This window comes from Falco biarmicus, chromosome 9, assembly GCF_023638135.1.
Source record: "Falco biarmicus isolate bFalBia1 chromosome 9, bFalBia1.pri, whole genome shotgun sequence".
Lineage (NCBI taxonomy): Eukaryota > Metazoa > Chordata > Aves > Falconiformes > Falconidae > Falco > Falco biarmicus.
In genome coordinates this window covers 11,660,306-11,683,615 of record NC_079296.1, presented here as the reverse complement: position 1 = coordinate 11,683,615, position 23,310 = coordinate 11,660,306, and the positions used below count along the sequence as shown (strand labels likewise).

At 49.5% G+C, this 23,310-nt stretch overlaps 1 protein-coding gene across 1 annotated transcript in view; it reads left to right on the top strand.

The window, feature by feature from the left end:
* The window catches only part of ASTN2 (astrotactin 2), a 354,268-nt gene that overhangs the window by 123,153 nt on the left and 207,805 nt on the right, over positions 1 to 23,310 (top strand). The window contains exons 6-7 of the mRNA XM_056352114.1: positions 9,937 to 10,083; positions 21,874 to 22,041. Of these exons, the coding sequence (XP_056208089.1) occupies positions 9,937 to 10,083; positions 21,874 to 22,041 (315 nt within the window). The remainder of the gene's footprint in view (positions 1 to 9,936; positions 10,084 to 21,873; positions 22,042 to 23,310) is intronic.

Below are 23,310 nucleotides of genomic sequence, written 5' to 3'. Positions count from 1 at the left end.
ACATCCCGACCCCACTCATCTTGGAGATCTGGAGAGCCTCTTGCCCCTCCTGCAGCCTGGCTGCTGTCTGCAGCCCTGGGACCTGCCAGGGGTCCCCGCAGCTGCTGGTGAGCCACTGGGACTGGGGCTGATCTTGCTCCCCCCGCTCAGGCAGAAAGGTCAGGCACAGAGAGTTGCTGGAAACCTGGATACATAGTGGAGCGCTGGGTGCAAGCACGAAGCGATGCTGTTGGTACTATGGTGGCTGAGATGTGCTGGAGGGCCCCCGGCACCCTGACCCAGCTGGGATCTCCCGTTGAATGTCCTCAGCTGGTGGCTGCTTTTCAGGCAGGCTCTGGTACCTGCTTCAGCCTCACCCAGACCACCCCGAGCCGGCTCCTCCACACTCGGCTCTGGGATTGTTTCATCCTTCTGGGCATCACCTTTGTTGCAGCGTGTTAAAAGAGGAGAGGGGAAACATCCTGTGCCGTTTTCATGCATCAGTTTTCTTCAGGTGGTACCTTCCCACCCCAGCAACCTGCTGCCATCCCAGGAGAGCTCCCCAGCGCCTCAGAGAAGGGAGGGTGTGGTTTTGGGATCATCCTTGGCCGAGGTCTCCATGAACAAGGCACCCAGCTGTTTCCATAGCATGCAGTGATGGTTTAGACAAATTAGCAGAGTCCAATTATGTACCTTGGATTGGTGTCAGCAGCAAGTGTGTGCATGTGTGTGTGTGCCTTGCTGGCTGGTGAAGTCTTCTGAGAGCTGTTAGAGAAATGAGAAGCTGAGCTTTGATCTGCCTCTGTATTTGGTGTTTAAAACAAGGCCTTTTATACGGGAATATTAGGTATTCGGAGTCTGTTACATATGAGGAAGCTTTGCTTTGATCCTCGCCTGTCTCCGGAGGCAGCAGACACTTATTATTTCATGGGGAACTAAACGAAATGCAGAATGAAATTTGGGTACCGTTCTCCGTGCTCTGCTGGTGCCCCTGGCCCTGCCGGGGCTGAGCGAATGCCGTGGGCAGCATGTCGCCCCGTCCCTGCTGTGCTCCTCAGGGAATCACCCTGCCGTGTCTGCACCAGCTTCAGCTCGCTGTGCCGGCAGCTTTCAAATTGGGGGAGATGCTGTCAGGAATCAAACAGGAGACAAAAGGCAATAAAGCAAACATGTTGATTTGGGTTGCTTACAGTAGTAAGAGGGAATAATAGGTCTGTCCATGCCCGGTGCTGCCTGAATGTGCTTGGGGATCCTTCTCCCTCCCTGCAGGCACTGGCAGCCCTGTGCTGGCTCAGCTGCTGCCCATCCCCTGCTTGTGTGGTCGGTTAGTCCATGGTACAGCCGGCTGTGCCCCAGCCCCTGCAGCGTGGGCTTCTCTGGGAAGGGGACACAGAGCCACTGGCTGCAGGGACACACGGACAGGCCAGTGCTGGTGTCTGGCGCACACCCAGCTGGGTTGTGGCATGTGGAGCTGTGCTGCTCATTGCAAGGCCAGGGTGGAGCATCCCAGAGGGGACAGCTGGGGTCCCATGCAACCTAGACTCCCCAGATCTCTGGGGCTGAGATACCTATGTGCTAAAAGTCTCCTCTTTACCTCCCAGAGCATCAGAGTGCATCCACCCCGCAGGCTGCAGCCCGTGCCCAGACCACTGCAGTGCCCCAGGGCAGTGGTGCAGAGGAGGGATGCTGTTAACTTCCAACCCTTCTCAGCTCTCCAAAGCTCCGTCATGGATGCTGGTTTTTCCAGCGAGCCAACAAACGTGGTGCTTTTGCCTGATGGCTTATTTTGCTCACAGAGCAAGCAGGCACTGCATCAGCACATAAAACCCACGCGGAGCCCCTCTCCATCCCTGTTGGATGCTGTCTGTCCAGCAAAGTTGTGTTGGTGTTGTTCCAGCAGCATCTTTGGTCCTGTAAGTCCCCCGTGGCTGTAGGTGTGAGGCTGCACACACGCTCCTGCCTGTGTCAGGGGTACTGAGCTTTGGGGGAGAGGGAAGCTGGGGAAGGTGGTTGCAAAGCCAGAGCAGAGGGGTCTGCAATTAAAGCCATCCTAGAGCCGCAGCAGCCACAGGCTGTTTAACTTCGTCGGACTGTGCTAGAGATAACGGCTTTTACATCTGTTCCTGGAGGCAGTGTGGGTCTTTCTATTTATTTATTTATTTTTTGATTGTATCTGATACAGCCTCAGCAAGTAATTGAGTGTTTGAGAGTGAAAAATTATCTCTCCGGCTTGGCCCTTATCTTGACAGCAAAGCAGCACTTTTAATTTAATTTTGTTCAGAGCATGTGGGTAACAAATTTCACTAATCGCTCTGCTGTCGCCCTCCGCATGGTAACGAGCCTCTTGTTTCCCAGGAAGCGGAACATAAACACGGTGCTGGATGCAGGCAGGAGGAAGGCGAGGGTTACTGCTGGCTGGAAAATGAAGACGAGTTTTGGTGCCGGTGCTTGGCGCGCCTGACACGATGGATTTATCTCCTGGATGGAGCAGGAGGAGGAGTGGGAGGAGGCAGAGAGTGGTGGATGTCACGCTGTGCTGATGAAGCTCGTCCTTGTGCGGTGCTTGGCATCAGGGGAAACTGAGGCACGGAGGGGATGTGCCCCAGCCCCAGGGAACTGTTGCAGAGCAGAGATTTTTAGTCTCACCCTGTTGGGTTAGTTTGCATCTATTCCAAAAATAATGGAGGGAGGGAAAAGATGAAAGATGTTTCGGTGCTTTTGGTTGGGTTTGGGTTGTTTTTTGGTGGTGGTTTTTTGTTTGTTTTTTTTTTTTTAAAGCGTCTGGCTTTGTAGGTCCCAGCCCAGATCCCAGGCAGCAGCCTGGCTCTGTCTGCGATGGGAGAGCTTGGGTGGGCAGCGTGGTGGAGGTCCAGCAGTGATGGGCGGCTTGCCAGGCACTGAGGCATCTCCTGCCAGGTCCTGAGCCCTCCCAGGCAGCCTGGCCTCCATCCCTGCTTTTTCCCAGTCTCTGAAATCAATTCAGCTGTCTGACCAGCCCTTCGCTCACCCAGCACAGTCCTCCCTGGGCTGTGACTCAACACGAGCTATTTCATAGATAATGATTACTTCTTTTTCTCTTCTTTTTCCTGTAGGAATAATGTTTTCGTTACACTGTATTGAAAATTGCTTTACCTCCTCCTTAAATTGAAGCCTTCCACTCAGATTTGCCTTTGTGTTTGTATATTGTAAAATTGGGACTCATTTGGAGTTTAAAACAAAAAAAAGATCACACCTTAATTCCAGGAGAAGTATTTCCATTGATTTGTGTGAAAGAAAATTCCAGTGCAGGCAATCTCTGCCTTTAAATATGTAACTGTTTCTTTAATGTGATTTTATCTCAACCGATTCAGCACCAAGAACATGAAAGCAAAACTGACTTCATTGATTTTAATTGTCCATGCCCAGAGAAATGCAAAAAATCTAACAGTGCCGGGAGAACAAATTGGGTTTGCACAAATGCTTCCTTCCCCCTTTGCTGTGCTGGGGGAGGTCTGAGACGTGCGGGCAGGAGACTCTGCCCGTGGTGGCCAGGGCTGGAGGTGGTGACCCTGGAGGTGATGGAGCTGGTGGGTCAGCAATGACCAACATCTCAACCTGTGCCACCTTGGCCATCTCTGTTTCCCCCCTTCCCTCTGCTGCCCCTTCCTTGCCCAGCCTTCAGGGCTTTTCCTTTCCCTCCACTTCCCCCCTTACTCTTCCTCCTCAATCCTGATTGAAATTTGCTGGTGTTGTCTCCCTGCAAGCTGCAGACACAGTGTTTTAGAGCAAATGGGGAGCACCACTGGCAACTGTATAAATAGGAAGTAAATACATTTATTCAGTACATGAGGCATTAAGACTCCAGGAGCACATAAAGAGCTGAGGCTCAGGCTGCTGGAGGAGTGTGAGAGCTCGCCGGGGCGAGTGCTGCAGGCTGTGATGCATGCCAGAGCTCAGCCGCAGAGCCCTTCACCTCGCCATCAGGTCCGGCAGCCTGACCCCAACCTTCTGCAGTGGCTGTGCCCCCCGCCCAGCATACTCCTCTCCCTGACCCATGCCTCAGGGCTGCCTCTTCTGTAGCCCCCCCTGCCATACCTGGGGACACCTCGGCTAATTGCTAGTGGGTAATTCATAAATGGGTAATCCATATGTGAACATTAAAACATAAATGTTCATAAAAAAATTAATCAGTATTAATCTTATTCAGCATGTGCTTAGCAAGATCAAATCCTCTATAAATCCAGAAGTGTCTGATCTCACTCTTCTGCTGCACAATGCAGCCGTCTTTCCTCTTCGCTTCCCCTCCCCACCCGTCCCTTCTCGTGTGCACCCTCTCTGCCTTCTTGGAGGTGAGAGGAGCTTCCCTGGGGTCTCCCCCAGCATGGGGGGAGCAAAGCTGCTGCTTCGGGGCTGATCCCCATCCTGTTGACTCTGGGGATGAGGCTGAGACAGCCCCGTGCCCAAGCCCTGGTCCAGATCCTGACTGTAGATGTGAGCACCTTCACTTGGGATTTCTTCAAGGCAGCGATGGAGAAGGTGCCTGCTCGAGGAGGGGCTGAGACCAGGCATTGTAGAGAGGACACATAATGAAGCGCCTGCTCAGGCTCTCACCCAGCTGCTCAGATGCTGCTTGTGGGGGGTCATTGCATCAACATCCATCCCCTTCTGAGGGAAGTGGCTCTGGGGCAGGGTGGTCCATGAAGGCTTTGCGGGGACCATGGTGCACAAGAGCTGTGTCTGGATGGAAGGAGGATATCCTATCCCGTCCTATCCCATCCCATGTGTCAGGCGTGCTGGAGAAAGAGGGCCCATCCTCATGTGGGGGGTGGGGGTGGGGCTGGTGCTGGGAGGGGAGGGGAGATGGGCAGTGCTGCTCCTTGTCACAGGGGTGCTCCGTGGCCAAAGCTGCCTGCAACACCACTGCTCATCTTAATTGGCATTTGATTTGAGTCAACATGATCTCCCACTTGTAAAACACCTTGAGATGTTTCTGTGTGTGAGGGTGTCCTGGAAACGCTGTCGTACTGTATTAATGAGCCTCTGCTGGAACATCAGGGAGGATCATTAGGAGCGCCCAAATCCTCTAACAAGCCAGCAACATTGGCATGCATGGGGAGCGGCGCAGGGATGCTGGGGATGCGAGGCAGGCTGCAGCGGGCTCGCTGCTCCGCGGGGGTGCTGTGGGTGCTGCTCACCCCACGCCGGGTGCTTCTGCATGCAGCACGGCACGGCGGCCGGGCGCTGGCAGCTGCGCCACACGTTGCTAAGCAGTTCAGGCACTTGCTGTTCTCCCGCCCAGTTTCCCCAGCCCCGTCTTCCTCGGGTGATAGAAATACATTTTAATATCCGAGTAGCCGCGAAACATTCTGTATTATGCTATTATCTCCGGGGGGGTGGGGAAGATTGCAAAGCACTTGCCGTTTAACACCCACATATGGCTAACACCATGGGCTGTGTGCTGATAAAGATGGGGTAATTAAAGTTTATTTTTTTTATAGACTAATCTCCCAAGCATGTATTTATGAGCCTGATTTAGAAACATCATATTACCAAGAGCATGGGATATTTGTGTTGCTCGTAAATCCGTATGTGTTCTGAACATACCTCCCCCCCCCCCCCCCCCAAATTTAGGCAGTAATGCCAATATTAAAAAGAAACGAGCTCAGAGTTTTGTTGCTGTCGTCCCCTCCCCCCTTCCCCCCTTGTCCTTTAGGTGAGCAAAGGAAAGTATACAAAGCAGGGAGTAATTAACTGCACAAGGAAATGATATTTCAAAGGAGACACGGTGCATTTGGAGGGGCTGTTTGCAGAGTGTTTACACCAGTGGTTTTGAATTTATCTTCATCTTGCAGCAGGTGCAAATTCTTCAGGGGAATGTGGCGCTTTGCAAGTGGTTTCTGAGCTGTCTGCGGAGGGGACCGCTGTCTTCTCCAGGAGGCTGGAGCTGGGCTAGTTGGCACGGGTGTTAAAGGAGAGAAAAAAAAAAATAATCTTGGGTGGGAAAGGTGGTAGTGGCAGGAACCCCTCTGACCACAGTCCTGGCTGCTTCTCTTGTCTTCCAGTTAAATTAAGCTGCTGTTAATTGGATCATTAGCAGGAAGCATCTGCGCTAAAATGGAGCAGTTTGCCTTTCCTTTCTACTTCTCTCCTTTGCTCTCACAGGCTGGGGGAAGAAGTTACTTCTCCCCAGTCAGAAAGAAAGTAATTTCTTCTTATTCTTCATCCCCATTGTGTGTCCTTGCTGCTGCTCTGCTCACTGCTCTGCCCGCTGCTCAGGCACAGGCTCCCTGGGTCTGCCGCCCCCCCCCCCCCCCCCCCCCCCGCCCCCGGACCATCACTTTCCCCCCAGAACAGACTGGCTGAGCGCTTGGGCACCCACTCACTCTGTTGCAACCATCCAAAACACAACAGAAATTGGTTTAAAGGTATAGAGAAGTCATTTCAATATATAAAAGATTTATTAGGGCAGAGGAATCTGGGGAGTGAGTTTGGTCTTGGCCATGCCTGCTTCCCATCTGCCTCTTGGGTTTTTTGGACCCCACAAGATCCAAGCAAAGACTTGTGCTGGTTACTGAGGCTCTCGGGGCTTCTGAGTCCCATCAGCCATCCAGGGAGGTCTTGAAATCCCTCTCAAGCTTCCTCCTCTTCATAAAGCAGGTTGATACCAGCTTTGTTTGCTGGACCTGAGTTTGCAAATCTGCACTGTAAACACCTCCCTGAAAGTCTGGAGATGACGTGGAGGGAAAGAGTGAGCCTCAGCCACACAGAGCTCGTTTGCAGTGTTGTGGTTTATGTGGTGCTGCCGGTGTTAGTGAGCTGGGTTTGGATCCCCTCCCTGGGCCAAGGGTGGGATGGATCATTTTTGTCTCACCTCTTGAACAGGAGCATGAAGCTCTGGTGAACCCGCTGGGGTTGGTTTTGTTAGCAGTGGCTTGCTAAGAACACATTTGCTTCTGGTTTTAGAGGCCTGGCATGAAGCTGTTTATCTCCAGATGGGCGTTTAAATGCAGCACAGAAGTGCTTCTGCTGGAGCATCAGTGGTCTGAAGAGCAGGCAATGGGATGGAAAACAGGAGCTGTGTCCCTTTATTTAAAGAACAAGGGAAGGATCTGCTTTTCCAGCAGCCTCCCTTCATACTTGGCAACAAACTGCCCATGAGCAATAAAAAGCTGAGCTGGAAATCCAATTTCTGCTCAAGCAGAAGACCTGTTGTTTTGGTTCAGTTGGTCAAAGCCAATGTCAGGCGGTTCTAGAGGTCAATAATTAGCGCCATGGTGGAAACAAGCGGGGTGCAGGAGGCAGGGGAGCAGGGAAGGTAGTTAAAGGAGACTTGTAGCACATTGTCCCTTTCCTTGGACAGCCAAGCTCAAGCTCATTGAGCTGTAATGGGCTTTTTGCTCTTTCAAGCTCCTGTGCCCCTCTCAGTCATGGGGAAAGAAGCAGCCACATGGACTGATGGGGGTGGGAGCTCCCAGATTCTAATTCCTGCAGCTTCGCATCCACAGCAGGATGGTGAAAGCTGCCATCGTACCTGTGATTCAGGCTCTTTGTGAAAAGGGGATAATACTTGTCTAACTTGTAAGGGATTTGCGATTTAATGTTTGCAAAGCACTTTAAGACCCTGGATTGAAAGGTGATTTATAATGGTAAAATCCAGTGTTCTGTGGTCTATTGTATATTTGGCCACGTCCACTTATCCTAATGGAGGCTTTTTTCCCTTTTTTTCCCCCGCCCCTCTTTTTCCTTTTTGTGTTCGTGTAGTAACTTCAAGGCAACGCAGGGTTTGTGCAGGCACAGTATGCCCAGTGAGAGGCTGAGTTTGCCTCCCGAGGAGGTGCTAACTTATGCAGATGATATGAATACAGATTGGGAAGAAAAAATCGGGATTGCAAGGTGAAGGGCACACGAGATAGGCAATAAAGCTGTGAAAAAGGGGTAGGAAGGCTGTTTAGATGATGCATGCATAAGGAAAGTAAAAGATGCTTCATAAATAATCTATCTGCATACTCCTGGCGGTTGTAGTGATGGGTGTGTTTTCCAGCGCATCAACCACTTCTCCTGTCCTGCAGATGCTGGTTGGAGCATCCGCTGTGCAGGCTCCATCCTGCAGTAGGGGATGCTTCGGTGGGGCATGCTGCCCTGCCTGGAAAACACAGGTTGGGCCAAGCGTGGGATCCCTGCCCTCGCACCAGCATTTCTAACAGCAGCTTCGGTCAAATTACAGGGTGTGCAAGTGCTAACCTGCTGGATGTATTTCCCGTTCAATTTTCAGACTGATGCTTTTTAAATCTCGCTTTGCTGATGAAATGGCAGGGGCCAGGGGAGCAACAGGGGGGAGGCTGGATTGGCTTCCAAAAATAAGTAAGTGTCCTCACCTGAATCCTGAGCAGGGACACGGTCAGGTTTGCCAGGAACTTGCTCATCTCAGCTGCACTGTAATAAAGTGCACGGTGCCTGGGGTTAATTGCTGGGCTGTGCCCTCTCCTTGGCATTGCCATACTCCCCAGGTGGTTTTTATTCAGGATGACAAGCACTGGAGAAGGGACCTGGCTGCTCTGCAAGCTGTCTGTCATTAGCCTTGAGCACAGCAGAGCACTGCTGCGAGGTGTCGGACTAGGTGGCCGTAAGGGATGCGGTGCAGTCGGAGCAAAGGTGGGGCAGCCCCAGGTCCAGAGAGGCTGGGCAGGGAGCGAGCAGTGCTGCCTCCAGGGTGCAGGGTCCAGGGCTGCTCCCTTCTTGGGCAGCGGACATCAATGGAGGATGTCTTATTTCAACATGTGGATGCTCCTGTCCTGTGTCCAACAAGGGCATCTGAATCTCTTGGGGCAGCCAGGTCTTTTCTGATGAGCCTGTATCGCCCAGCTTCACCCCCTTCCTTGCAGTTCAGGGGTTGCTCTCTCCCACCCAACTGCAGTTGACAGTGATTCAGTCATCTTAATATTATACTGCTCCATGAGGTTACCCCGTGGGTTTGTACCTGCTGACAGCCTCTCTAGACATGCAGATGCTCAAGCTTCTCGTTGGCTCGTTGACTTTTGACTAATGCTTCAAAAAAAGCCCAAATAAAATAGAAGCCACTAGCCAAGCCTGGCCAATCGTGCAGGTCTGAGTGGAGCTGTGGGGTGATGGGTTTCTCCCCAGCCTCATGGGCTTATTTCATGGTGCTGGCATCCCTTAGCCATGGCACCAGGCATGTGGCCATCACGCTGAGGGATGGGACTTTGAGAGTGACCCACATGTGCCTGCTGGGGACCGGGTGGGCTGGGTACCTGCTTCGGCAGCTGGCTTTTGTGTGTCAGAAAATATAGAGCTGCTTTGTGGGAGATTTCTTTGCCTGACAGAATAAAACTTGTTTTGCAGTATCTCCTGCCTGTCAGAAGTGGCTGGCTCTGTAGGTCGCTTTGTTGTTTAGTGTAGCCCCCTTGTGATGACTGAATATTGATATATATTTGTGCAAATGATTAGCGCTCATTGGTGCTATATAACATCTACAGGTGTAGATTTCTCTTGGCATTAAGTGAAAGCAAACAATGCCACAGTCCAGGCAGCCCTCAGATTTGGCTTAAGTATTCTTTGTAACTTGACAGGATTTGCCAAATAAACCAAGGCTGGCAAGAAGTGGTGGTGCCTTCACTGGGGGAGCCTGGCAGGAGGAGGGCTTCCTAGGGTGAGGGCCTGTACAGGGCTCTGAGCAGGTTTTCTTCCTCCTCTGGGAAAATATAGTCCCCAAGATGGATGTAACTGAATGAGTGGAACAGGAGGACTGTTGAAAACCCAGCCAAACAAAGTGTGATGGGAATGATGGGGTTTGCAGACCTCAGGAGCTCTTCCAGTGCTACCAAGCTGAGTTTTTGTTTTCAGTGCCTGCCCTTCCCCAAGGCTGGGGCTCTCCTGCATCCACACAGGGAAGGGGAAGGCCAAGCAAGCCTCTGGTACAGCTTTGTCTTGTGGCCACCCACCCCTCTCTCTGCCTTCCAGGTTCGATGAAGAGCCCTGTCAACAAGACGGCGCTGACCCTCATTGCAGTCAGCTCCTGCGTCCTGGCTGTGGTGTGCGGCTCCCAGCTCTCCTGCCCGCTGACTGTCAAGGTGACGCTTCATGTACCTGAGCACTTCATCGCGGATGGTAAGATCCTCTGGGGCCTTGGACCCCACTGCCCCACCTGGGTGTGTTTGGGACATGGGGTTCCTCTTTTTGAGAATTGCCCTGGCTGCATTCAGCTGCAGGGATACCCCTTCCCAGAGGAGCAAAGCACATCTGCAAGCTCAAGGCCAAAATCTCAATTGTGTCCTTTATTACTGTTATTATTATTATTGCTACTACTACTGCTCCTTGTGTCTGATGGATATTCCTGTTTTCCTCTAAACTCGTTGATGAGCCCTGGGAGCCTGCACAGACAAATGTCCTCCTGTCCTGCAGCAGCAAAGCTGCTCATCCCAGCCCCTTGCAGCAGTGCAGAGTGAAATTGCTAGGGTTTGAGCAAAGGCAGAGATGCTTTGAAAAATTAGACAAGGGCTGCTGTCACTATTTATTGTTTTCTCCAACTGGGCTCCTTGCATTTGTTGTGTTTCACTGACCTTTTCTTTATAATGTGCAGTGAGCGTCAAGTGCAAGTTTTCAGTAACATGAGGGCAAATTTCATTTTCTTCCAGCAGACGGGACCCATTATTCAGTCGGTTCCAATTCCTCAGCTCCTGCACTCATCTTGCTGCTTGGGGCATGCGGAGGAGGCACTTTTTCTCTGCCAGAAACATGCTGCATGGAGCCAGTGCATCACCACCTGCTGGGGTGTCCCAGCATGGTGAGCTCCTGTACAGCCTCCCACTTTGGGGGCTGGGATGGAGGGCAGCTCTTGGGGGAGATTAATATTTTGGGGAGACGTAGATGGTTAAAGAGGTGTGGTGGCGTGGCAGCAGTAGGAGGTGGTGGAGGGGGGCTTAGACTATCACCCTGTGGCGGGGAGGGACTCACCAGTGTGTTTGAAGTGAGATTAAGCCCTGCTAGGAGTGGTTTCTCCTGGGCTGTGACATGCATTTGTAGGACATTACCTGCACTGCAACACTGATGGAACTCGTGCTCTCCCCAGCCCCACCACTGACCCTCGCTGCCTCCTTAACCCCACTTCTATGTCTGCACCCGATGGTGCTTACGAGACGGTTGTTGTGTGCAGTAAGCTGATGCCTCCATTGCTGGTGGGTGAGGCTGCATCTGCTCTGATCTGCTGACTGGAAATCACAGCCCAGTCTCCAGGTACGTGGGCAATCCCAGCCATCAAAGCTTCATCCCTTAAGGGAAGAGGAGGTGAGCGTCTACTTTGTGATCTCAGATTGGAGGGACGGGACATCAGTAGAGGGGAGACATGAAAACAGCATAACTTGAAGCAAGGGACTTGTCTATGCCTTGACCTGTTTCTAAAAGGCTTTAAGGATTACTCAGGCTGCACATAAATATCCTGAAGTCTTCACAGATCATTATTCTGAATAGCTGGAGAACAGAAACTGGTTTTGCACTTGGGAAATGAGGCTGCCGCAGTGTTAACTTGTGTCCCTTCGAGATGGACACTGGCCAGTTCCTCACTTGGACCGGGAGATCACAGTGGGTTTTGGTACTTGCTGAAGGTCAGCCAGGAAGGCAGTGATGGAGACAGGACCTCGGCATCCTGCTTCTGGCCCAGGAAGACAGCGTTTCCTTGAAAAAGGAAATAAAACAAAATGCAATGTGGCTCTGTAGAAAGAAAGTGAAAAGTTGAGCCTGTGCTTGTCACTGGGAAGGGGGTGGCGATGCAAATTATGCAAATATGGAGAACACTCGAATGGAAATGACAATGAAATACCAATAAAACAGATTAATATCCTTGAAACTGGGGGAAATGGGATGATCTCCAGTCCTGACTTAATGACTTTTCCGAAGAGAAAGTGGCAAGAGGACTGGTGAAAACGGTTTGGAAAAGAATTAAAATGAGCTTTGTAATGAAACTGTAAAATATAATTACAAACTGTGAAAACTTTTTTAATATTTTTTATGAGAAACAGTCAAATTCTTCACATAGAAGCAGCCAAGACGTTTTGCAGTGGCCATCACTTTTACTGAAATCTCATCATTTTATGTGATGGCGGAGTCCCTTGCCTGGGAAGAGAAAAGCTCTTAAAGTTGTCCCTTCTTTTTGAATAACAACAAATCCCAGGGTGGCACCCAACTGACAGCAAAATATTATAAAAAATTTAAAGACATCGCGGAACTGAGCTGTGTTGGGAAATTTTAATGATACCCAGGAAGAACGTGGCTCGCTGTGCTTGCAGCAGCTTGGCACCCAGAGTTTTACACTGATGGAAAACAGGGGACTTCTTTTCCCTGGCCATCTCCTGGGTGGGTTTAGATCTTTTTCTGCCTAGGTGCAAAGGAGGGTTGGTGTGGGCATCCCCCTGTGAGCCAGGCGATGGCAGAGCTGATGTCTTTGGCCTGGCCGAGGCTGGGAGCTGTGATCAGTCTGAAACCAGCCTCGCACATGGCACCTGATGGCATGCACCACATCTCGTAAATGCTGCCGTGCACTTAAATAGTCTGGTTCCTGAAGCTGTTCTTTTTTGTATTTTGCACAGTGATAAGGCAGGCTCTGTGAGAAGGCAAGGATGGTGCATTCATGGGAGATACTCCCATGTGAAAGAAGGGTACCCTCTCGTTCCTTTTTGAAATGTGGTATTTCAATAGATGCCAGTAGCCAAGGAAAATCTTAAAGCGGAGCAGCTCCCAACACCTCTGCAGGAAAAGCCAAACAAAAGCAGAGGCTGAAAGAAATCCCTCTCCTAGCAGATGAAAACTCATCTTTGAAGGAAACTTTAAATAGATGCCAGCAAGCTCCAGCGCGCCAGGAGCCAAAGCCAAGCTGGGAAAAGGAGGAGGGGGAAAAGCCCTACCAAATGCCTCCAGCAACAGCGTTAGAGAAAGAAGCTCCCAAGCCCACTGAAGTCACTGGATGGGAAAGGGGAGGGGAAGGACTGGGACCAGAAGCCAACTGGCAGCAAAGGCTGAGAGGATACGTTCCAAGCAGCAGTATTAATAACCAGCCTGTCTCTATTGCCCTTATTTCTCTCTCTCGGTTCGTTTTCTTTCTTTTGTTCATTTGATGTGGTTCACCTGCCCTGCTCCTCTCCCCTCTGAGCAATTACTGGCTGGTTTGCACAGCTGCTATGCCTTCCTTTCCCAGGGCAGCCAGACCCAGGCAAGCCTGGCAGGAGCTGGCAGGGAGGGCTGGGGTCTCGTGCCTCAGTGGGACAGGTCGGTGCCTCTAAACCTTCTCTCAGGGTGTGCTGGTTGTAGCGTCCTCTCCCTTCTGCTGCTCCAGGGTGTCATGTTTTGGGGTAGCCTCTGCCTCTGCTGAGCAGAAGGCATCACTGATTTCAGAGATGGCTCAGATTTATAGAAAGAATAGTAGTGGCTTTTATGACTATATGGAAATGCAAAGCATTATTTAGAGGACCCTTTAGCAGTGTCAAAGGGGGAAGAAAGGAAGGAGAGTCCCTCTATCTGAGTAATAAAACCTGTTATGAATATGTGAGCCACTCAGCTCTATGCATTCAACAGTAGGGTTGGGGTTTTTTTCTTTCGTGTAAGTAATCATTCAAAAAGTAGAGGTACAGCAATGGGAGCGGCTTGCACGGAAGGCAGGGCTGGAGAAAGATACCCTAGAGGACTCAGCCTGGAGCATGTCCTTGCTGCACAACAGTTTGAAATATAGTATCAATTAAAGCTTCCCATTTTTACAGCCTGCAAAGAGGTTATATACGGTGTGGGTGGATGTTTGTATCTGGGTACTTCAGTAGGAGAGGTAGGTGAGAGCCTCCGGTGCGTACAGAAGGAAGCATGAGCTACATTTAGCTAGGGGCTTGTAGGGCTTTGGTTTATAAGTGGAAATAAAGCAAAGGGCATAAAGCAGGTTTCTGTCACTTCAAAGACATCTCAGGGCATTCACTACCTCCTTCCCACCTCTTCTGAGGCACATCCCAGAGGAGATGTGGTAAACCCTCTGCCTGGCACCTTGCTGAACTGCAGACTGGGTGGTTTATGGAGGTCAGTGAGCAGAGGCACCGTGCGCGCAGGCATGGTCCTCGCGGTGGGCTCTGCTCCGAGCTGCCTCTTGGGCTTCAGCCCTCCTGCAAACACGGATCAGTTCCCCCAGGATGAACACTGCCCTGCAAGCAATGGTGGGAGGAAAGCAAACCCTTTCGCACCCCGTACAAAGCCAGGAGAGCGATGGGAAGTGGAATTGCCACTGGAGGCCATGCTGTGGGGTTGAGGGTCTGACAAGATGGCAGAGATGGAGGAAGCTTCTTTGTGGCTTTTTTTTTTTCCTTTAAGCTTCATGCATCTGTGTCTGCCTGTCTGAATGATGACATTCTGTGATTATCACACAGCTGATCGTTAATTGTTTCATCTCAAGATTATTTCCTACCTTACCACCACCACTGTTTCCTCCAAGACGCTGGTGGAATTGGATGTTCCTATTAGCAGCTTGTGTTAATTTCCCCCAGAGACTGCTGGAGCTCTGCAGACTGCAATTGTTGGACTTGCAACAACTTCTCATTTTGAATTTAATTAAATATGTTGCTTTAAATTGTTTGCTTTTGACATCTCCTGCTCAATCTTCTGCAGCCCTCAGAGGTGACCAGGCGTTAGCTTGTGTCCTCAGGTGCTTGTCTGCGCACGTGCTCAGCACATGTGCACGTGCAGCCACAGAGAAATGAGCAGCAGGAGGTGGGAGCCCAGCTGCCTCCCCATCCCATTTCACAGCAAGGAGAATCTGGAGCTGCTCTTTTATTTACATGTGCAGCACCCCAGGTATATAGCAAAAGGACGGAGGAAGGGATCTGATCTCAAAAGTATCTCTCTGAGCTTTCAGAGGGATGCTGCCACTGGGGTCCCCCATGTTCTCCAGCTGGTCCCAGCCCCCTCTGAAATCAGCAGAGGGAATTCGTTGGCTTAAAACAAGTTTTTTCCTTTGCTGTTTTCTGCCCCCCGGAGCCATTCTGCCACAGAGGTGCCTGGTATGCTGTACAGAAACCTGGCTCGGGGCTTCGGCAGAAGCAATACTCTCCTGTTGCAGACTCAAGGCTACATCTGGCTGCTCTGGACCCTGCGTGTTTCTTGTAAGGTGGCCATGTTTTGGGGCAGCTTTACAAATTGCATTTAATTCTATCAGCTCTTAATCACCAGGTCACCTCTGTGTCTGCATTAGAGCTCGCTCCTGTTCCTGTGCCTGTTTGGTTGGCAAGAAAGTGTGAGCAAATGGCTGCAGCGCTACCAGACATGAACTCTAAATATTAACATCAATTTATAAACTGTATCAGCGTGGATCAAAGGGATTCCGAGACGGTTTTACGGCGCGAATGCTCTTTGCATGAAGAACTAATAATATTCTGGAGGCTGAAGTACTTCATGTTTATATCGTGCCTTTGACAGGCTTGTGATCCTGCGCTCAGCTCTTCCCGGTGCCAGCCTGGCTCCCCTGGCCATGCGCCTGCTGCCAGCGCGCCTGGCTGCCGGGACAGCTCGGCTCGCAAGGGAAGGCAAATGCCTCTTCCTTTCTCCTTTGCAGAATTCATTGGAGTAAAGCCAGGGCAGTTGGTATTGGTATTTGGATGGTGTCAGCAGGGGCTGCTTCAGAGCTGGGAGTTCCTGCACCCGGAGAGAGGCAGGATGTGCCCACCACTGGGGAGGCGGCATCTCCCGGCACCTGCTGAGCTTCTGTCAACACCGTTTACCCTCTAATTTGAGAGGGATGGTGAGGGAAGACTGCAGTAAGGCACAATGTCTTTGACTAACTAACCCTGCTCCTTTCCATAGGTGGAGAGATGCAAACACTGACCTGCATCTGCAGGATGAGGCCCTGTGTGCTTGCAGCATGGTGGTGGGTCCCTCCTGAGAAGCTGGCTTAGGCCACGCTTGCCTTCCAAAAAGAATTAATGGGATACCTGCAGCAGCAATGATGCAGCAATGCAGTGAGGATTTTTGGAGGCTGCACAGCTAGGAACATGCTACTTCACTTTATCTTTCTCCCACCAAGTAGCATTGCTGATCTGCAATCTCTTGGCGAGTGGGTGTTAGCTTGCCTCGGCCCCGTGGCATATTAACTTTGCACTGGCTGCCTCTTGGTTGTGTTTTCTGCTGCCCTGGGAGGATGTTTGGTCTTGCAGCTAGCTGAAAAATCTCCATTCACCCACACTTTGTGTTTTTTAAAGCTTAGCATAACTTTACCTGTCGTATACTTTGTGATGTGATTAGATGTAGGCTGCATTTCCCCAAACCCTTGTCCAGTATCTAAAGAGCATCACTGAGAAAGAGCCCCAGGCTGAGTGTGGGAGTTGGGAGATACGGAGCATTAAGGAGTCTAATCTCCGTCTCAGCCAGTGCTGGCCCAGATAGGACAGAGATGTGCTGTTACTAACACCTGCGCAATTATATTGTCTAATAACGCCATGGGAGATGTCATTGCAGTGTGAGCTTGACCACAAGGCAGGGCCGGGGAGATGGCATCTGGCTTGGGTTTGGGAAACGTTGGCCAGGTCGTCACCTGCTCTATAAAGTTAAATGCGTGCGTTGCTTGTCAGTTCAGCCCTGGCGAAATCAAGACTGACTGCCAAGAAAACCCAAAGAAAGAGTCTGTCAGAATTATCAAGAAAGTGCATTTTTACACTTAAACTGTAACCCTGCTCCTCCCACAGGAAAGACGCTTCTAGTCTTAGCTGTAATTACGTACAGATTTGCATCACTAATTTGCTTCTGCTTTGCCAGAGAGAAAAAGCTCTGGCAGGACTGACAGTGTTCCTAAGGGGCTGGGGTCTCCAGGTTTGATGGTCGGCGGGTTGGGGACCACTGGCATGAGCAGCCCACGGCCATGCAGGCAGTTTCTGTGCTGACAACACATCCTTAAGCCAAGCCCTGTGGACGGTGTAAACTGTGTGCACTTGGGCTGATGGAAGCGTAAAGTAAAGGTGTGTCTCCAGGCTTTTGTTTAGCTAGAAACTTGCTCTTGTAGCTTTCTGTTTAAGCATTTCATCTTGTGCAGGAGAGAAACCATTTGAAAAACAAGATGAGATGGATAGATTGGATTTTAACCTGGTGTGATCCTATCCTTGGATTCAAATTATAATACAGAATTAAAAGTTTGAAGATTTTCAGGTTTTCCAAAATTACTAGTTTTGTGTTGAGCGGGAGAGGGGTGGTAAAGCTGAACACCACCTTCGTCTGTGGGTGCAATCCTGCACCAAGCCTGGTTTGCTTGCTTAGGTCAGTGTGTCCTGGACATCCAACATCTGTCTGCTTCTTCTGCACTTTCTGAAGAACTTAAGAAGCAGTTGTTTTCTTTCCCTGGGACCAGGACAGGAGAGTGAGAGCCGATCAGTGGAAAACACTGATAGGGGAGGAGTTGCCTCTTTGGGAAATGTTCTTTGAAGTTTAACAAGGAAAAAACTCCAGTCCTCTAAAGAAATCAAATAGGGATGTTCTTTGTACCTATAGAATGGAGCAAGAGGGATAATCCTTCCTCTAGTGTTTAAAAAAATATCTGTAACAGGATTATAATTGTATGTTAACATAGCAATGGATACATTAATAGCAACCTGTAGCGTGACCTCCTGTAGCTTTCCAACAAAAATACTAATTTTAGATGAAAAGGAATTTCGTTGGCCAAGAAACAGTGAATGGACCAAAGAAGACAAAAAGAGCGGAGAGAGGAAGAAACAGACATTCTTAAAAAAAATATATTTTTTGATCTTTCCCCTTGGAAAAAAAGAGAAAGGAAAAGGCAAACCCTTTTGGCTGCCTTTTGGGCGCTTTGTTCTTTTCCCTTGTTAGATATCTCTTCAGAGCTGTTTTATCCTTATGTGTTTTGGAAAATGATTTTTGAAATGTCAAAACTTCTAGCCTCTTTTGTCAAAGCTTAAGCAGTTTCGCTGAACTTGGAAGGAGACCCCAGCATAAGAGACATGAACTTTTGATGCTGCCTTAACTGAGCTGCCTTTGATCAGGGTTGGAGAAGGAAAGGGCAGGTGGGGGAAACACATGCATACAAAACCCCAAACAAATCAGTCCCCCGAAGGGCTACCGGACCTCGTGGAGCTGGGAGGCGGTTGTGTAGCGATGTACTGATGTTCTCCGTGGTACTGCAGTGTTGCTCTCCAGCATAGACTGGCCCATAAAGCCACCAGTGCTCGAGGGACATGTCCTGCTGGGGGGGGGGGGGGGTTCTGGGAGGTGGTGGTGGGTGGAGAGGTGCTGCTTTGTTGCTGTATTCCCGTGTTTGGTTGATGATTGCTTTACCCTGAGACCTCAATGTCTCTGTTTAAGGGAGATTTCATCCAGCTTTTTAGCAGAAAGCTCAAAACTTGTGGCTAAGAGGACACCTGGGAAGGGACGGGGTTGGCAGCAGAGGACAGCAGGGTGGATGGCCTCTCTGAGTGTCTGCCGAGATCTGCTCCCCAGGGTCCACAGGCAGTGACTGCAGGTGTGCTTAAGGCTGGATGTGGGGGTCGTTTGGTGGGGTCTGAGGTCCTCAAGGCAGGCTTTCAGAGGGTGGTTCAGAGTGGGGTCAACCCCCTGCTGCCCTGGCAGTGTGAGCCCCTGGGGTTCCCCATCACCCCCCTTCCCTCCTCCTTGATTTTCCTCCATTGAGAGGCTGCGCCTTGATGAAAACAAGCCTGGCTGGTGTTCCCAGCAAGCTAAAGACATTTGAAACAGCTTTTGCTTAGAAAATATTTGTTCTTGGTAGTTTCTAAAAGGATTTGATACTCAACCTGCCCTTTCTGAGCTTTTCAAGATGGTTTTGATAAGTGTGCATTGGTGACTTTTGAAAACTGTTTCTTGTGTGTGGATTCTTTGAAAATAAAGAGAAAACCTGTGTGAAAAGGCTTTGAAATCTTCAGAATTTTAGCTTTCAAAATATTTGTAAAATGCCTTTTCCTGTTGTTTTTTTCCCAGACAAGCTACAAAGGGATCAAGGTTGGGATGTATGTTTGTTTGTATTTTCAATGGGAGTGAGGGTGATGAGAGTGTCTGTGAATGTATCTAGAAATCTTACCCAGCTGAGCTGCAACACACTCGGCTTCAAAGATGTGAGATGTTTCCTTGCTGGAAGTTGTCCCTTCCCTTCTAGGAAGGAGGGGATTAACTAAAACCTTTAGTTTCCCCAGGTTTGGGGTGGTGGTGGCTTTATTTTTTTTTAATTTGGTTGGGGTTTTTGTTTCTTAGACTGAAGTAGACAGCCTCTATTTTACACTGAACTCAAATTCAGGGATTTTAGATTCAGTTGTTTTCACCTCTGCCACACCACTTTTGAAATTGAGGATGATTTCTCACTCAGACTTAGTGAAATCACAATAAGTAATTAATCTTGAAAACACCAGGACTTTTCTTTTTTAAGTTGCTTCGTATTTGGGAAGGTCTTTCTATATACAGAATATGGCAAAGCTTTATCAATTTGCAAATGATTTCAAGCTTCCCAATCATGGTTTAACATGGATGCCAAAATTCTGCTGAAAGAGGTGTTATTGGCTCCTGGCCAGGTGTCACATTTTGGTGTTGATTGAGGAGGTACTTCCACAAACAGGTAGTCATTGTGGGCTTTTTTACACACCCAACAACAAATAGGCTGGATTTTCCAAAGGAAATGAAAATCTGGCAGCAGTGTCATGAATGCGCTTCTTCCCCCTGGAGGAGCTCAGCCTGGTGGGCTGGTGGGGAGCTCCATCGCCCACCCCGACCATGAGGTCCTCCCCTCCGTGTAGCAGCTCCTGGGCCAGGATGCTCTGCCAGCTCAACTCACTCTTGTCATTATGAATAGTAATTACATGACTATTTTATGTCTGATTTGCTTCTGTTACTTTCAGCTTGGCTGTATTTTAACTAGAAGTGGGGTTCATTAAGTAGGGATTTAATCAAGAGCTGGTGGTTTCACTCTTCAGTCTTTGGGTGCAGAGGGAGTTGCCTGTAGCTGAGCCTCAGAATGTGCTTACGTGCCTCCCAAGCCTCACTCTTTTTTAGGAACTACAAAAACAAGGAAGAAAGCAAGATGGACAGGTTACTATATAGATACGTATGCGTAAATGGTAAACACTCCCAATGGGTTCTTGATGCATTTCTGTTTGGTAAAATAAACCAGCAATAGTTATTATTGGTATTTAAAGCTATCTTTAAATATTCATGGAAAAGAATGATAATTAGAAATAAAATTACGTGGCTCCAAGGTACTTTGTGCTCAGCGTTTCGATGCTTTCCACTGGTGCTGTGGAGTTTTCCCAGCAATTTACTGCTGCCGTGTGTCTGATTGAGATGTATCCTGCTGCCTTGGTGATGCAGGCTCCTGCCTTGCTGTGTCTCCAGAGCAGCTGGATCCCGGATGTCTAATTTTCATTTGCTTGAACAGTCAGTAGTTTGGCAGCCTCCATTGGCTTTGAGTGTAGAGATGCGTCTGTGAATACGTTTATGGTATATAAACAGTGTAAGTGTAGAAGACTCAAAATCATGTGAAATTAGGGCCCAGATTGGTATGACGCTGAGACTTCAGGATGCCTGAAAATGGGGTTACTCACTAGGATGCTTGACTTCAGGATTTAGTTATTTTATCCTTTGCATGGATAACGTGGTGGAGGATAAGGTTTAGAAGGGCTCCTTATTGCTGAAGCATCAGTGATTCTCTTCAGAAGGAAATTAGGAGTTAGCGTTCAAGCAGGTTCATGCGGGGTGGTTGCTGCTATGTTTTTTTTGTCTTGCTATTTTAATCTCCTGGGCTTTCATTGAGCTAAAATCTTATGCAGTGCTTAGAAAGATGATGTCCAAGTCTTTTACTAAGTGATACAAGCCCTAAAGTTTCTTGAAAATATGCCCTGGATCTGTAGATTTGCTGTCCTTGGGTAATCGCTAAGAAAGATTTCTATCTTCACATGATTGCAAATTTTGCCCACATTTGCAAGTCCTAGCACTTCATGGAAGGGTGGCTCTGGGTTCCTGGGCTATCTGGCAGTTCCCCTTGCCCACTGCTCTGTGAAGGTTTCTTCTCCCCTCGTTTTAGAGGCTTTTACCTGGGTAACTTTTGAAAAACACCACTCAATGGCAGAGTTTTTTTGGCTCCCCTCTCATCTGTGCAGCACTATTATGGAGGCAGTCTTATAATCAATGTAATTGAAGATCAGAGTTAATGAGGACCTCTGTGCCTACAAAATCCCCCAAGCGATGCTGGGCCTCAGATGTTAGATAAGGAAATGATTGGGCTGAACTGAAAATCTATTTGGCTAATTAGATGATGCATATTCCCAGATGCCAATGGGGAAAAATACATTTCACAAAGTAAAGAAACATAAGAATTTGTAAGAAAAGATTTTTGGCAGGAATTCACTTCTAACTCTCAGGAGGGAGAGGGTGAGGGAGTGTCTCTGATACGAGACCAGTCGTACAAGGAGTTGTGTGTTGGGGCAGTTCACTCGCCTTCGACAACAGCTCTGAAGTGGGAGCAGCCCACGATGCTCTGCCCACCCGCGCCCTGAGCCTGGCATCCAGGCGTCTTGTGGACACCACTTGCACAAGCTGGGGAAGCGATGCTGCAATCTTACGGATCAGGGTAATTACAGTTGTCCACATTTCTGCAGAGATCTGGGAATCAAATCCAGTATCCCGTGATGCTGGGTACGGGAATGTCTGAGCATAGGAGCGTTCCAGCTGGCGGACCACTTGTTAGGGCACAGTTGTATGGACAGGAATGGTCAAATGAAATTCTTTGGGTCCAGGTGTTGGTGAACTCACTATTATTTTGTTGATCTTGACATCACAGCAGCTCTTGAAGAGTGTCATTGGGCCAAAACACAATTGGCTTTTTTTATTTATTATTATTTTTACACTTAACTGACACACTTTTTTCCTACCCTCCAGGAAGCAGCTTCGTTGTGAGCGAGGGGAGCTACTTGGACATCTCCGACTGGCTTAATCCAGCCAAGCTGTCCCTCTACTATCAGATCAATGCCACATCCCCCTGGGTCAGAGACCTCTGTGGACAGAGGACCACCGATGCCTGTGAGCAACTGTGTGATCAAGAAACAGGTAAGAGAGGCTGAGGAAGCATGAAGACCTTGACAAGCTTGGAGATGTGAGGGAGAAGGTTTGTCTCTGGAGCCTGCTTGGCTCACCTCTGCTTTAGCCTGGTGCTAGGCATGGGGGACCGAGAGGTACCAGCAGGGTCACACAGTGGTGACCCCCATCAGTAAAGTGTAAAGAGGATGGGCACAATGGGCACAGTGTGGCAGCTGCAGGCACGTGGAGTTTATCTGCTTCTAAGTTGTGCTATTTTGCTGTCCAGTGTCAAATACCTACTCGTCAGTTTGCCCCATCTCTGTCCCTTTTCTTTTTGGGCCATTCCACTGTAGAGCACCAAGTTTCCCATTAGTGCTCCTGCCTGATGGTCACCTAGGTTGGATCTCTCCTCCAACCCTTCCTCAGGGAGCTGTGAAGTGTGTCACCTTTCCTCATCTGTAAATGACATTTTGCTGAGCATGTTCTGCTTGCATGCAAAGGCTGCCCCTGTGAAGCAACAACCTGCCCTGCTGGGATTGTGCGATGTGGGGCTGGGCAAAGGAGAAGTGTCACCTTTCCTTCTGGCCTGTGTGCTCCTGGGTGATAAATGGGGGTCCTGGAGCCTGCAGTGGGCTGGAAACACAGAAATCAGCGAACGTGCAACTAGTGAATGAAGGCAGGGGGTCTGCGTGGGTGGGAAGTGTGTGTGTGACCCCAGCCAGCAGGTGCCATCTCCTCAGCTGATGCGGGTGACAGGACCTTGCACAGGAAGGTGGCTCGGGGGCTGTGCTGGGTTTTTGTAACATGGGGTGCGCCATGCCACGGGGGAGAGAGAGCAGGACTGGCCAGTCAGGCTGGATTTCAAAGCCTAAATCAAAAATCCTCTTAGGATGTCCAAACTTCCTAAGATGTAGTAACCACCCACTGAAAACAAAATTTTGGAAGTACCTCTGTGACACCCTACCCCAGGACAGCACCACTGAAGTTCATCACCGTTGACCAGCCTTTAACTGGTGAGAAGTTTCCATGCCGGGCTGGGGGCAGACTGTAGCTCCATGATACACTGCATGTATTTTTAGATTTATTTTTATTAGCATCGTTCTATTTTTAAGGGTGATTTGTTTTTATCACTGTGAGAAAGGCAGGCCTGTGGTTTTACTATGGGACATAAATCTTGTCTAGATTTCAACCTTTCCAGGTCAGGGATTTTATCGTCTCTGTGAGCATCTCAAGCAATGGGTGCTGGGGGTTTCCCCTGCCCTCTGTCCTCTTGTGCTGGGTGAAGCATCCATGAGGAGG